The sequence below is a fragment of the Fusarium flagelliforme genome (genome assembly GCF_020744385.1).
Source record: "Fusarium flagelliforme strain FIESC 12 MPI-CAGE-AA-0113 chromosome Unknown B0J16scaffold_5, whole genome shotgun sequence".
In the NCBI taxonomy this organism is placed as follows: Eukaryota; Fungi; Ascomycota; class Sordariomycetes; order Hypocreales; family Nectriaceae; genus Fusarium; species Fusarium flagelliforme.
Window position 1 is genome coordinate 1,587,923 of NW_025763507.1, and position 14,805 is coordinate 1,602,727.

The 14,805-nt window shown below is 48.7% G+C and overlaps 4 protein-coding genes across 4 annotated transcripts; 3 read left to right on the forward strand and 1 right to left on the reverse strand.

The window, feature by feature from the left end:
- Positions 1–1,429, forward strand: B0J16DRAFT_356628 (uncharacterized protein; the record flags this gene model as incomplete). The annotated part of the gene is made up of 3 exons (XM_046129483.1): positions 1–144; positions 204–1,092; positions 1,167–1,429. The coding sequence occupies 3 exons, from the start codon at positions 1–3 to the stop codon at positions 1,427–1,429; spliced, it is 1,296 nt and encodes a 431-aa protein (XP_045981230.1).
- Positions 1,430–7,243: 5,814 nt separating this feature from the next.
- Positions 7,244–9,926, forward strand: B0J16DRAFT_270868 (fungal-specific transcription factor domain-containing protein; the record flags this gene model as incomplete). Its single annotated transcript, XM_046123558.1, has 5 exons — positions 7,244–7,466; positions 7,534–7,819; positions 7,871–8,390; positions 8,439–8,924; positions 8,982–9,926. The coding sequence occupies 5 exons, from the start codon at positions 7,244–7,246 to the stop codon at positions 9,924–9,926; spliced, it is 2,460 nt and encodes an 819-aa protein (XP_045981231.1).
- Positions 9,927–10,163: 237 nt separating this feature from the next.
- On the forward strand, positions 10,164–11,438 carry B0J16DRAFT_154103 (uncharacterized protein). The gene is made up of 2 exons (XM_046122096.1): positions 10,164–10,675; positions 10,726–11,438. Exons 1-2 carry the CDS (start codon positions 10,401–10,403, stop codon positions 11,273–11,275), a joined length of 825 nt encoding a protein of 274 aa, XP_045981232.1. The 5' UTR covers positions 10,164–10,400; the 3' UTR covers positions 11,276–11,438.
- Positions 11,392–13,995, reverse strand: B0J16DRAFT_356631 (aspartic peptidase domain-containing protein; the record flags this gene model as incomplete). Its single annotated transcript, XM_046129484.1, has 6 exons — positions 11,392–11,528; positions 11,597–11,763; positions 11,819–11,861; positions 11,930–12,114; positions 12,546–13,732; positions 13,789–13,995. 6 exons carry the CDS (start codon positions 13,993–13,995, stop codon positions 11,392–11,394), a joined length of 1,926 nt encoding a protein of 641 aa, XP_045981233.1.
- Positions 13,996–14,805: the final 810 nt, after the last annotated feature.

Sequence of the window (14,805 nt, forward strand, 5' to 3'; positions counted from 1 at the left end):
ATGTCCATGATCGCTACCGCTTCTCCCTCTCCTCACCCTTCATCCTTCGGTATGCCGCGCCCCTGGGAGACCAATCGATGTCCCGATTATTCGCTCCGACCGAGGGTCGAGAACGACAAAGTTGCTCTTCCTTCGATTCGACAGGTAGTACTCACCATCCTTTTGGGCACACCTGCCTCTGTTCTTCCGCTGACATGATCTAGGCTTTCCCTGAGTTGCAACTCCAGAGCCAACCACCACATGACCTCAACACAAAGCCGCCAGTGACAGGACCGCCACTAGGCCCCGCGCCATTGACCGCGGCATCACCTCACTATGTGCACTCACCTAATTCCAGTAAAAGAAGGAGATTATCGATAGAGAGAGAGGCAGAGAGCGAGAGGGTTCGCCAAGTACCACGATTGTGCTACAGTCCCGACCGAGAATCGCCCAGACAGATCTCACCAAACCTACCAATCCAAGCAGGAGCACAAGAAAGCTGGCCAGCTTCTACAAGAACAAGCCCATACCTGACAAACGGATCAACTACCCATTCAGTTTCAATGGAAGTAGGCGAGCGAGCAGAGCCTCGATCGACATTACCTAGTCTTCCTCCACCACGATCTCTAGAGCGAGAATCAGTATTAGTGAGCCGTGGAGCAGTACCGGCACCGGCACCGGCACCGGCACCGGTAGCTGTGTCAGTACCAGTGTCCGCACCTGCAGAGAGCTTCAGATCTTCACATCAGCCAATGTCACATTCTCGAACCCCCATATCTGAGTCTGGAGTCTCGCCTTACCGAGAATCAAGTTATGGCTATCCTTATCACCACCCAACACGATATCAATCACTATCAACAGGTTCGGCTCACTCGTTTGACCGTACACCGTTTACTCCTGGTGCATACAACACACCTTACCAGGACTTTGTTCGATTTGGCGACATGGGCCCTGCTAGCTTGAGCGGTGACAACAAACAGCGAAAGCGAAGGGGTAACCTGCCCAAGGAGACCACGGATAAACTGAGAGCATGGTTTGTGGCACATCTTCAGCATCCATATCCAACCGAGGACGAGAAACAGGATCTCATGCGACAGACGGGATTGCAGATGAGTGAGTCAAGCCAAGCCATGCCAAACGTGTGAAACATTGGTGAAAGATTAGAAACTAATATTTGCACCTCACAGACCAAATTTCCAACTGGTTCATTAATGCGCGACGCCGCCAATTGCCAACTATGATCAACAACGCTCGCGCCGAAACTGACGCAATGTCGGGTGCTCGAGGCGGTGACATGAAGGTGCTTGCCACAACGGAGCGAGGCGACTTTGACCACGGGAAGCGAGAGCCCGTTGGACCTCTTAGTGACGGAGAGGGCGCCACTTACGACGAAGAGCTTGAGGCGCTGAGCCAGCGAAGACCTGGCACCATGGGTAGGGGTAGTGTCTGAAAGTCGAGACCAGGACCTCCCTTCATCCATTATTGTTCGAGTACAGTAATAGTTTACAGAGACACCCACCCCTGATTATACTCAGGCTTGGCATGGGAATAGCGAGATTTCACGTTGTTGCTCTTCTATTCTCCTTGGTGTTTGAGGTTTTAGCCTGCAAACGCATTTAGCGACGGGTTATATCCCATAGAGTGGAGATGGATGGGTTTTTGGGCCCAGCCCAGCCCAGCCACTAGGGCACGGATCGTTGAAGGAACGAAGCGAGCATTCATCAACGACACAAACCTTACGAGGGAATAGGGCGGAACACGCGACGTATACGGCGACAGCGTTTGGATGGATGGTTCAAGATAGATGAATCTCTGAGACGAGCATCTAAGCACACACAATACTAGACACTCGGCCAACTCCAGTACCTATCCAGTTATGGTCCAGTCCAAGACCACTTTGGCTACAGGCGAACCAGCCGCCTGCTGTAGTATCTACCTAGGTAGTCAGGACAGGTCGCCCAATCATATTAGATGGAATGAAATCAGATTCAAATGTAAAAGGAACGAGTGACCGACTGTCTGTGCGCTCATGAATGAAGACTTCATCCATCTATTGCTGGAGACTGGTTCATACTTCACATACACTTATGGGCTGACTGCCCGCTACTGTAATTCCATCGGGCAAGTATGGATGTAGTTGGCTAGCTAACTGACTAAGTAACCAAGTAACTAACTAGAATGGAGCATTTTCTCCAGAGCTCGAGGATGCTGGGAATAGGTAGGTATCCTTGTATCAAAGACTCATCTTGCGGCAGTGGTCTTAACTAACGATGGTTCGACCAGGGCCTGCCCAATGCTGTCATGTAATATCTACCTAGGTAGTTAGTTACTGTAGCACTTGGGCCTGCCCTGCCAGTGCATATTTTAGTCTAGGTGAGTCAAGTGGAGGTCTCGAGGTCCTGGAAAGACGGGTTCTGCAAAGGGGCCATAGAAAAAGCGCCGGCCATTAATAGCGGCCACAGCTAGCCCATGTTTGGAGCCACCGTTTTGGTCCAAAACCAACATCGAGTGGATATGCAGTAGGCAGTACATACATACCTAGGGTAAAATGTGAAATATTAGCGCAAGGCCGATGCCGGTGACAAACCTCTTTCTGAAAGGGGGTCAAGTTCCAACTACTGTATATCGTTGATGGCCATCTTGAGATCCGTGGTGAATGGGTTTTGCACGGAAAGCCAACCGGCCGGTTCCTTCCAGATCCTACCACTAGGATATGCCAAGAAAGTAAGGAAAGAAAATAAAATAAAAAATTCGATAACCGCTTGTCCTCTCGTGCTGTGCTTGAGACTTAGTTAGAGGACCCAGACTGCTGGCATCTAAATTCGAGGTAGGATAGTTATGGTATAGACTGCACGGAGATTTTCCGGGGCATGCTGGTTCGTAATTGGTATAGGAAGGTAAATGAGAACCAGGATGATGTGGGTGTCATCGTGTGGCACAAGCAAAAAGAAAAGAACGCCAGACATGTGCACAAAGACAGAACAGCCATGACTTCGTAGCAGTGAGCAGACCCAAATCATACATACAGTAGTGCAATTCCCTGGTCGATAGTCCAAACTAATGGCGTACGGCCAATAGTCGACAGCTCGTAGTTGAAGATGCAGACACGCAGAAACAGGTGCGCCTCTGCCGCTGCATGGCACAACATCTGCGTGAGGCGTCCGAATTCCCCAAAGTAGGAATTTCATGTCTTTGGGAGCTTGTAAACCACTGTACAGTATTGCTGTCGCCACCAGGTCATGGGTATCTGGGATACCTAGATCGGGCTTCCCAGAGAGCCATAGAGGCATGGTCGAACGATCTACATCTGTATGCACAACGTCTGGGGTCAGGGGTACAAGTAGGGCATGGGACAATTCGAGGTTGACCGGTGAGGGGTGTCTCCCCGGCAGGCATGTTTCTGGTGACCGGTTTATGTGCCAGATAACATAGAGGAAAGATAGTGCACTGGGCCGGTAGTATCACATCGCGAAGCAACCATAGATTCCTCTTTCCTTTGCTAATTATTGTGGATTCCAAATGAGCCATCGCGTGATAATTGGAGGATGGTCGGGTCGTTTTGATGTTTAGTTGTGGATATCATGATGTGTAGTGCGTTGCTCTACCCCTGGCTTATAAGCAACTTGGATACATGTTCCTCTGTGACCAGGACGTTGGTCATCGACCAAGCTGGTTAAACAGAAGTTCCCTTCGGATGATAGAGCGCATGACACAAAACGGGCTCTCGCCGCGGCAGGATGTAGGTAGACCAGGAGGAGTGCCTATCATAGCCCGTGGCGCGCTTAGTTGACAGCTAGGCGGACAGGCGTGTCCTTTTTCGTATGCGCCCAAGACTAGGCTCCCTGAGAAGGCTAGTGTTATGAACGGGGCATAGCGAAGCAGTTCCTTGGATTTGCCAGGAAATTACGATGATTCACTCTGAAACTTCGCACGATATCCTCGGATGGTTTGACAGTTCCTTGCAAATCAATCAAATTTCCTGTGCTGGCTCAGCGCATGCGATGTCGAATGGGTTTCGATAAGTACGTACTGTATCCGTACAGTGGCATGTGGCTTTGAGGAATGGCACTGTTTCTGATCGACAAGGATAGACCCGGTGGCTGAATAAGTCTCCCTCCCTTTCCTCGTCCATGGAATTGGGGCAATCGAGCCGTGTGGCTGGATGAGAAACAAGATGCAAACAAACAGCCAGATACTGGACTGTAGAGAATCCTTTCCAATGGATACAGTAGAACTTCAAATAAATCCCATCAATCTGAGGTGGCACGTTGAGCGAAAGTCACTTTCTTCCCCTCTGAACCTGTGGTAGACAGAATACCAAGTCTGACGAGACACGCAAAGGCGGGGAATAATAATGATCTTGCTGGACTGACACCCAGTATCGGGAAACAATCGTCAACCAAGTGAGGCTGTAGATTTGATTGTCGTTTTGCCACGAGGACTAGACTAGACTAGACTAGACTAGACTAGACTAGACTATATGTCCAGAGATGGCCCGATGACTTGGTGCGCTCAAAGATACGGCAAGGGCTGACTGCAGACACAAACAGTTGTGGCCGTGTCTGTATGATGTAGATAACGCGCCTCATTATGCTACGTATAGATAAATGCCTTGATGCTTGTGGCGCAGGGATGCTTCGGGGCTCTCCAGAGTATTGTTGTACTGTACTGTCGATCTCTGTATGTCAAAATGAAGGTTGCTGCTCGGTTCTAAGTTTAGCAGCCCCCAGAAACGAATTAACTATCGGCAATATGGCTCGTGCGTGCCTATGTAATTCATCCCAAGATCAGCGTATGATATTGATACTGATACGTGTGAGCCAGAGTCAGGCACGCATTCATCGCAACCCCACTCCGTCATGCCTTTGTGTTGTTGTTGATGAGGAGGTAGCACGATATTGGCGGTTGTTGTTCCAGGCCTGCAACAAGATTGCACTCTTTCGCCCTGTCAGGCTGAAGCTCAGGATCCCAGCACCATACACTGATCGGCAGTGCTATTTTGACTCTCAATGCACCGGGTGAAAGGAGGAAAAATTGGACGTGCTTTCACTTTCAGCGCGGCTAAGAACGGGCACGGAGAAGAAACAACACGAAAGTCCGAATCGTCAAAGCTCCAGAAAAGCACATGATGATTCGACTTACACCCAGTGTTTCAGGGCTGTGACATGCTGTCAGTCCCCTATTACCGGTACCGGAATTGTCAAAACCAATTTCCAGGGTCACCCTTGTTTGTTCAGCCAGCACCTCATTGGTGGACATCGCCTGTGAGTCCGAGAGCTAGACTAGACTGGTTCAGGACTGCCGCTACAGGTAGGCTAGGCGCTCTTGTCGATCCCAGATCGACCGGGCCCTTTCAAGACCGCCGTCAATGCGCCAACGATAGCGCCATTACCTAGCTGTCAATCATCAGCGCTTGTGCTTGTCGAACCGGCAGCAGACCGTCGTCAGGTCCCAATGCCAAGGGTGGAGTTGGCGGCCGTCGAGAAGCTCAAGAAGCCCTAACAAAGTTCTAGCTCGGGATGATGGAATGACTAGATAGCGCAAGTGTCAAGCCCAAGTTTGTTATTGAGACATACAGGTCCGTGCTCTTGGGTCTTGTTAAGCCGCCTATCCGCTCAGCTCAGCCGCTCTCACAGCGAGCCACTGTTCCTTGCCTGTCCTGCTCTGTGTTCGTTCGAGTGGCGCGGTCCGAAGAATTAAAAATTGCGAGCGTAATGACGATCCGGTGACATGGTTATGTCCCGGCCGTAGCGCGGCAGCACCGAAGAGGTAAGAAGCATGTTGTTGGAGGGCTACCGCAACCAGGGTCATGGATAATGGTGATGATGATGCTGCCCTGACACCCACTGTGAAGTCAATCTGAGTTGAGAAACCATATTACAGGCCGTGCAGCGCCTGAGGTACGAACGAGGATCTTTGGATGACAATGCGAGAATTGATTGACGCGACAAGGAAATGATGATGTGTGACGACGCTCCTCGCTTGATTGACACAATAAGAGAACCTGTATTGGAAGACTGGTCAAAACTTGACGAGGTTTAGTAAACATAAAAGTTTTGAGTTTTGCCCCTTGGACTCCGCCCTGGAAGAAGAGCCCGGGGTTACAGTAAAGTCTATCCATGCTTCCATGGAAAGCGGACGGGTAACGGCGGTAGTGGTGGTGTATGTGCATGTACAGATAGAGCTAGACCAACCAGACGGTCATACAGTACAGTAGGTAGTCTTGGAGATCTGATTGCCGAAGGCTCTATCCAATCTTAGCAGCAGACAGTGATATGTATAGTACAGTACCGCACAGCAGTTGACGCTAGGTCAAAATATCGTATCGCCTGCCGGGGGATCCGGAGCGAATGTAGGGCATCGCATCGGTGGAGTAGGTAGGTACCTAGTAGTATATAGCGATGAGCTGTTGCAGGTACAGTATTTGTACAGTGTTGGCGGTGATGATGCTTCTGCTGCATCTGCATGACAAGATCAAGTTTTGAAGGGTGAACCCGAGACATAAGATTGGTTTGAGATTACTCCCTCATCTGCCGGCCGGTACCTTAGCGCAAGGTGTGGCTTGCCTGTGTCTGACTCTGACACATGAGGAAAACTACCTAGGGAGGTAGGTAGTGCCTGCGCCACGTCTGAGCAGATACTGTACCTAAGGCAAGGTAGGTACTACTAACTCAAGTTTAAAAACGGGGTCTTGGTCTCTCTCGCAGACTCAGTCAAGGTTAAATTAAGAGGTTAAATTCCTAGGTACTATGGAATATGCAGGATATCCTACAATACTGCATCTTTTATGCTTAATCTCAACTCTACAAGGAAACGAATACGTTTGTTTGTCAAAGGTATTTACTTGCTCGCGTCGTCGCTTTTCGCAAGAAAATAATTCCATACTGCCTGACTCATCCAATCTGTCGGGCTATTGTAAGCCTTCGGCCTTCGGACAGTTGAGTTCTCCGACCAGCAGCCCAGTCCAGTCCAGTCCAAGTATCCGTAAAGCCTCAACCTATATTCTTGGGGATAGGTAGGTAGTTCTTCGTAGCTGCTATTCATCATTAAATCACAATAATTGTTACCTTCCATGTCAAGACCTTGAGTCGTCCCTTCCTCCCTTTGCATGTTCCGACAAAACTGGAAGGCGAGACCCATCTTAATCTCACCCCAGCAATCGATAATCAGATACTGTACCTACTACTCCGTACCTGCTACTCAATCTGAACCTCAGCAGGTATACTGACCGAATGAGTCTCAATATCACTGCCTGTAAACAGACATGCCTCTGGACACGACTGAGCCCGAGCCCGAGCCTGAACCCGAGATTTCAAGGACGGAGCCTTTAGCATGTGTCTCTTGCAGAGCCCGCAAGTTAAAGTGCGACCGCGTAAAACCAGCCTGTACTCGTTGTGTCAAGGTTTCAAACGGCTGCGTGTATCCTGAATCGAGGAGAAAGCCAAACTTCAAGAGAAGAAACGTCAAAGAACTAGAGGCTCGATTAGGTAGGTATCTATATAGTCAATCTGGAGATGATCTTCATGGATAACTAGTTGCTAATCATATATCTAGCTCAAGTTGAAGACTATCTCAAAGAAGTCAATAAGAACTCCTCAGAGGAAAAGACTGATGATGGCGATCCCATCTATCCTGCTCAGCCCGATGTCAACTTCAGCGGCGTTGACGTTCCCTCCGGACTGCCAGGCCTGATTAATGACTTGCCCGGTTCCAGCTTTTCATCTCTTCCACAATCAGCTTTTGACCAACAGTCGAATGATAGCAACACTCCCTTCAATGCCCAGCTGATGAGTTTGGGCTTGTCTGAGCCCTTACCCCCCGACGATGTTATGGAAGAACTGTAAAAACTCCTTTTGACTCTCATACCGTGGACGATGGCTGATGTTCTTAGCAATACCATCTTCTTCCAAAATCAGCACCGAATGATACCCATCATCCATCCGGGAAAATATCTACAAACCTTCTATGGCCCTCTACTCAGAAAACCCCCAATGTGCTTACGATATGCGATATGGGCTTTAGCAGCTGCAGGTAGCAACAAGTATGACGAGTACCACGAGATCTTTTACCGCCGGTCACGCCAGTATATGGAAGCAGACACGATGAAGGGGCATGGCGATGTCTTCGTATCCATACAGCATGCGCAGACCTGGGCCCTTGTTGCCTTCTATGAAGCAAGGATGTTGTTGTTTACGAGGTCGACCATAAGCGTGGCCAACTGCGTGCGCTTGTGCCATATGATGGGACTTGACCGTCTAGACGGGGACCATGTTAGCATGCCACCAGCATTAGGGCCCCCTCTAACGTGGGCCGAGCTGGAAGAGAGAAGGAGGATATTCTGGGGCGTGTTTGCTGCGGATTCTCACTGTTGTATCTCGACAGGATGGCCTACTTTGATTGACTCAGACGACGTATGCCTACTTGACTTTTCGGATCAACACATACTAATGACATCTTAGATTGCGACAAGACTTCCCGCTTCCGAGGAAGCATTTGTCCAGAACCGGAAAGAGGAAGCACCTTTCTTGGACGATGCGATACAAGGCGCCCAATACACAGGCTTTGCAGGCACCATTGTTACCTGTCAGATCAACAAGCTCATACTTCGTCACGTACATCGCTCCAAACCCGACAGCCGATGCGAAGATCTGATGCATGGGTCATTCTGGACTCGGCATAGAGACCTGGACAACACCTTATCCAGTCTCTTTATGTTCCTTCCCGAAAAGTTTCGTCTTCCCGAAAACATACGTGACGTCTCAGCACTCCATCTCAATATGAACCTACATGCTGCCGTTATTTGTATTCACCACGCGGCCGTTGAGAAAGCCGAAAGGTACAAGCTGCCAGATCATGTCAAGCGGAGCAGCGTCGCTCGGCTTCGAGCCGCTGCAGAGGAGATTGTTAACATTATGCGACTTACCTCAACCGTGACTCTTTGTTTCGTAAGTGTGCCTTGGTAGCATAGCGTGTTTACCTGATTTGAGCTAATAAATATATAGAAGAGTCCACTGTCTGCTCTATCCCTGTACTGCACAGCTACAGTTTATATATATCTTGCTAAAGAGAACCCAACAACAGGCCTAAATGCAGTGGACCTATCTAATTTCCAGCTAATCATTCAATGCATGGAAGCTATTGCACGTGTGCATACTATTACTCGAACATTCTTACAACAAACATGTGTCGACGTGGAGAAGAATGGACTGGACTCTGTTATTCAGATGCCGTCACTGAGAAGGCACCGCAATGCTTTTGGGCCAAGCAAGTCTCAGGTCCCGATACTGGCTCGCACTTCAGCCGCAAACCGTTCCGGTCCATCTCCACCAGTGTATGCAAACGATAGACAGATGGAAGCCGAGCAAACGAGACTGGACAGCGTAGCCCACGCTATGGGCATAAGCTTGGGGAAGTCGTGCTACCAAGCTTTGCTTGGGTCCGCCTACCGCAATGTTCGGCCAGATACAACAAGCAACAAGCGAAAGAGAACCAACGAGAGTCCTATACCTGATTTGGTACCCGGCACGCGAAATAGCAGCCCCCTTGGCTTGAACCTGAACCCCAACTTTAAAGGAACGGGTATGTGGCCGGCAGCTTTCTCGCCCCGTATGACTTCGGATAGCATGTCCTTGCCTGATAGAACGAGTTCTTCGACTGGGTCATCGCCGATCAACCAAGTCTCGAACTCTGGCTCATATACTAAAACAGTGTCGGGGAGTAGCCATACCTCACCCAGCATTGGCCTTGGAAACAGTGCGGAAGAGAATCGAATCGACCTGAGAGCCTTTCAGGACCGAATATCTACACCAATATGGCAGTCAACTGAAGAAACATTATTTGCACAGATGGCAACAGACTCGCTCGGTAACGGCGGAACTGATCCCTGGGGAATATTGACTGCTGTCGACTTGAACTGGGATGCTGAAGGGCTACCGACAGGGATTTGATAAATGGAATATAATAATTCCCATGTACTTTTAGGGAGGATGGAGTTTTTGGGTCGGGTTTTTATGGTTTAGCTACATTCTCTGACAAACTAGGAGACAGAGGAGGATATGTATCCATGTATGAGGAAGTACAGTATACCCATGGAGGTTGGTTTATAGACCATGCAATTGGATGCATGCATGATACACAACTCTTGTACTATTAGGGATTGAACGGGCATAGAAGGGTTCATATGGCTTTGAATGAAAAAAAAGAAAAAGAAAAAAAAAACATGGAAACTTCTTTAGATGATGCTTGAGCAACCTTGATTCTGTTTTAGCTGCCCGTTTTATCCTGTCTAAACTTGACCTAGGCACCCCTGTAACATTCACTGAACTGCAGGGCCACCTAGTAGGTACCAAGCTGAAGGTCCACTCATCACAGCATATCTTGTGTCTCATCATCTGATTTCTGCATTTGCATCGTTTTTGACCATGTTTCAATACATAGTCGGCCTCGCAGCTTTTCTTGTCATCTTTTCAAACCCTATCGGTGACTTCTTCTATCCAGACCGTGCTGCTCAGGTCAAAGAGGCCTCACCGCGTCCTAAGTTCAATGAGTCGCTACTAGCCATCGATGCCCCGAATGCGACTGCACCAGATTGTGCGCCCGATGGCTATCTGGCCAGGATATTGAGCAGAGAGCCTTTGATTGTGTATTTGGAAGGGTTCTTGAATCAGGAGGAGAGGGGACACCTACTGGAGATAAGGTATGTCGATCGTCCAAGTTGCACATATGAATGAATCCTCACACTTGTAGCGAACCAATCTTTGTACCATCAACCATTACCAACAATGGCGAGGCCACTCATCGTGATGCTTCAGTCCGTGACTCTCACGTCGCTGTAGTTCCCAGGACTGACCCCGTCCGCTGCATCGAGGCTCGCGCCCGTGCTCTTCAAGGCTGGCGCCCAGAGCTTTGGATCGAGCGTCTTAGGACTCAGCGCTATGGGACAGGCGGTCACTATAACCACCACTTCGACTGGAGTCATAACACACGCGGATGGGGCCGCGTGAGCAGTCTTATGGTCTGGGTCGGAGGCTCTGAAGATCTCAGCGGTGGTGGGACCGAGTTTCCTTTGGTGAAGAGGCCTGTGGAAAAGGAGTGGTGTCGCTTTATAGAGTGTACGGATACAGAAGAGGATAAAGGCGAGCTTGGTGTCGTATTCAAAGTTGTGCCGGGAAATGCAGTGTACTGGGAGAACTTTGCGGCAGATGGAAGGGGTTATGAGCAGACATGGCATGCTGGACTTCCTGTCCATGAGGGAACAAAGGTTGGGTTGAACATCTGGAGCTTTGGACGAATCTGAGACTGGCGTCTATGTATGAAAAGACAGGTGACTGATAGACTTCGACATTAGATCATATGATACGCAAAGTGCATCGATTTGTTCTCATTGTCTCATGGTCATCCCGATATTTTGAGTCACTCCCATCGCCTTTCACATTGACCCATCCACTTCCCCCAAACAACAACCTTGCCCTGGATGGCCTCTGCAACTTGGTCTCTAGTTGGCTTTGAGGTAATCAACTTCTCATTCAATGGTTCATTCAAACCAATGACTTCAAACCAATCTTGAAACCCAGTCAGTTTTGGGGTTCGTTGCGGCTAAGACGAAATAATTACTCACATCGATGAATTCCGTGGTTGAGAAGAGGCCGTGGGGGGATATAAACCATCCCGTTACGACTTGCTCCGTAGTAGAAACCTCCCCCAAACTTGCGGGAGGTTTCATCAATGGGTTGGAAATCACTGCTGGAGACGCTCGTCTTGGTGGTAGGTACTCCCAGGTATATTCTACCAATATCATCAGCCTGATCGTCCTTTTGATAACAGGACCTGTTCAACTTACCCGTGGCAAATCGGGGTTGGTAATGGCCCATCCGGGTCTTCGGCTATGAGCAGCTATTCTCTTACACCTTGGTGAGAGAGTCCCACTGTAGTTGGGGAAACTTCCCTTGACCTTGGTGCATGTACTCTGTTCCGAGAGTTGCACCATCTGGGCCGCAGTCTGGAGATGTAACTGACAGCTTAGGCTCTGGCAGTTGAGAAAATGCAGGAGTGGTGAAGAAGGCTTTTGCATCTCTTCCTTTATAGTTTTTGAACAGCCAACTGGCTGCTACTTCGATATAAGCTGCCATTATGCCTCTGATGATGCGACTTCATTATCACATTGCCATAAAGCTGACATATGCGTGTCCATATAGACGCCAACCGGGTTGACAATGCACTTTAACTCCAGCCGTCTCTTCGGATCTACCGGCGATAACCATGTTATGGACATCGGGGCCGAATCGGCAGAAACTGATCAGATAAAGTGCCCAGGACACATTCTCATCTATTCTCCGGTCACAAGCCTGGAGAAAGTCAACTGGGTTTATCATAGTTTAATCATATTCGTTAAATCGTTGGTATCTAACTAACTACCTAGCTGTAACCCCAATGCAACCGTAAATGCTTCTATGAAACTCTATGTTCAGTATCAACCAAGACGCCTAACAAAAAGCCCGAACCTTAAACTCGATACAATAAACGACTCATCATAAAAAAAAAAACTCTCTATCTAGATGAGGAGCCACGCAAATCCCAGAGCCACTGCCCCTGCAATCATAGATATAATCCCGTCACTTGCTAGAGGTGAAAGCGAACCAGCGGCGTTCTCGTTGCCCGAAGACTGAGGCCCTTCAGCGCCAGTAGCAGAGGGAACAGCATTCTTGCCAGTGCCAATTTCAAGGATGTGGGAGCTTGTGGCGTCAAAGTTGCTCTGCGCCAGAGAGATCTCGTTGTTGTCCAGGTCAAACACAACGTAGGCACTCCTCAAAAACGTGTCTCCCAGGATGGAAACTTGAGTGGTCGAGGGTGCTATTCCAAAGGAACAGGCTGCTTGACCGTTGTCGAAGGACATTTGACGGCCTGTAATGTCGGTGAAGTCCAGGATCAACTCGCTGAGTGGAACCGTGATCTCGGCTGGGTCGTTGAATCTAAAGGTAAAGTTTCCTCCCTCGTTTGCTAGATCGCAGGGGACGTAGGCGGTGGTTTGACCCTCGACATATTCAGCTCCTACTAGTTCGTATATGCTCTGCGCGATGCTGGTGGGGAGATATGTGAGCGTTGAGCCTGAGTCGAGAACAACTCCAAGAGCAAGATTTTCTCCAATGGTTTCTGAACCAGCGCTGACGCTGTTGAGCTGAACGTAGAATTCCGAGTACTCATCATCGATCTTCATGATGGGAACTGTGACCAGTTCGCCAATGTAATGATCCTCGTCAACTCCCCCGAAGAGGATCTTTCCCGTCGCAGAGTCCAGGTCGTCAAGGTATAGACTGTAGGCATTGGAAGCGATAGCCCCATCAGAAGATAGTCTAGCTGGCATGTTCTTGTAAAACTCTGGATTGGGTTGGTTGACAACAGCTTCGTTGCTGGAATATCCAATACCAAGAACACCCTCGTTGTCTGAGGTTACATATCCGATTCCGAATTGTAGATCTTTGATCGAGACATTTCCCATCCGGAACGTGTCAGTTGCATAGTCTCCAGATGCTCCCGAGCCGTCAGCGTATGAGATATTGAAGTCGCTATTCACATATTCATACGTCGACGACTTGTTAGGGTTGTATAAACCAGACTCTGCACAGATGTTGGCGTGGGTATCGCAAAGCTCTGAGCCTACGACATTGACCCAAAGATCACTGCTTCCAGTATCAAGATGAAGACGAAAGTTTTGTGGTGGCGTTCCTATACTGGCGTTGAGGAAGTAGAGGGATTGCTAGAGGAGGTTAATGTTAACACTAGGTAGGTTATGTGTTCAGGATGATAACTTACCTCGTTATCAATACCAACATTAACTGTCCCATCTCTTCTACTGAGACGTTTTCGATCATGGGCAAAAGGGTCATCTACTTTGCGACGCTGGATAGGAACACTCATAACTCTGGGCTCCAGGCCATCTTGTCGTTTGTGTAGAGATATAGCGTCGGCGCATGCAAGTAGAGAGAGGAAAAGGGCAGAAGATAGTTGGAGTGACTTCATAGTTGAAAGCCTGTACAGTAGTTGGTATAGACATGAATGATTCTCTGGACGACATGGAGTCCTTTTGATGTTTATATTTCGTTTTTCTTTTCCCTTGAGGTGGTTCAGTTCCACAATGAATGCAATGCACTTCGCCTCCACGACTTTTACTCTGTCATAGATAGACCAAGATAGAGTAGAATGGAGTAGTCTTCGGGTACAGCAAAGCAAAACAGACTCTCGGGATGCGTCAACGATAGAAACGTCACCCTCCAACGTCAGGGCACCACCTTTTTCGGCACGGGGAGGCCGAGGAAGAGAGCGAGTCAAGGGATCATCCGAGTAGAAGATTCTACTTGTACTTGTGTTTATATTTGTAGGATATTTCCCCTTTGTTACTTGATCACAGATCATCTGTTAGCCGCACGAACCCCCTCATGATTTGCATGATGGAAACATATTGGAAACATCCATCCCAAGTCGTTCCATATTAATCTCTCCACTCAAGCACTACAGTATAAAGCTTCGGCCATGAGTGATAGGAGAAGGGTCGCATTAAGTGAGACGCGCGGCTGGCGTAAACCTTTGTCTACTGTACTACGGAAGATCCGGGGTAGGTACCTACTACCTACCTAGTCTATTGTGGACGGGACGTTGAATTATTAATAGATCACTTTCACTATAGGTACCTAGGTAGGTAGGTATTTAGGTAGTATAGCAGTGGCTACCGCTACTACAATACTCTACCCGTACCTACGGTTCCTATGAAACGTTTACTTGAGGCGTCTGACTCCCCTAACTAAATGATAGTTACAACATGGATGACATGAC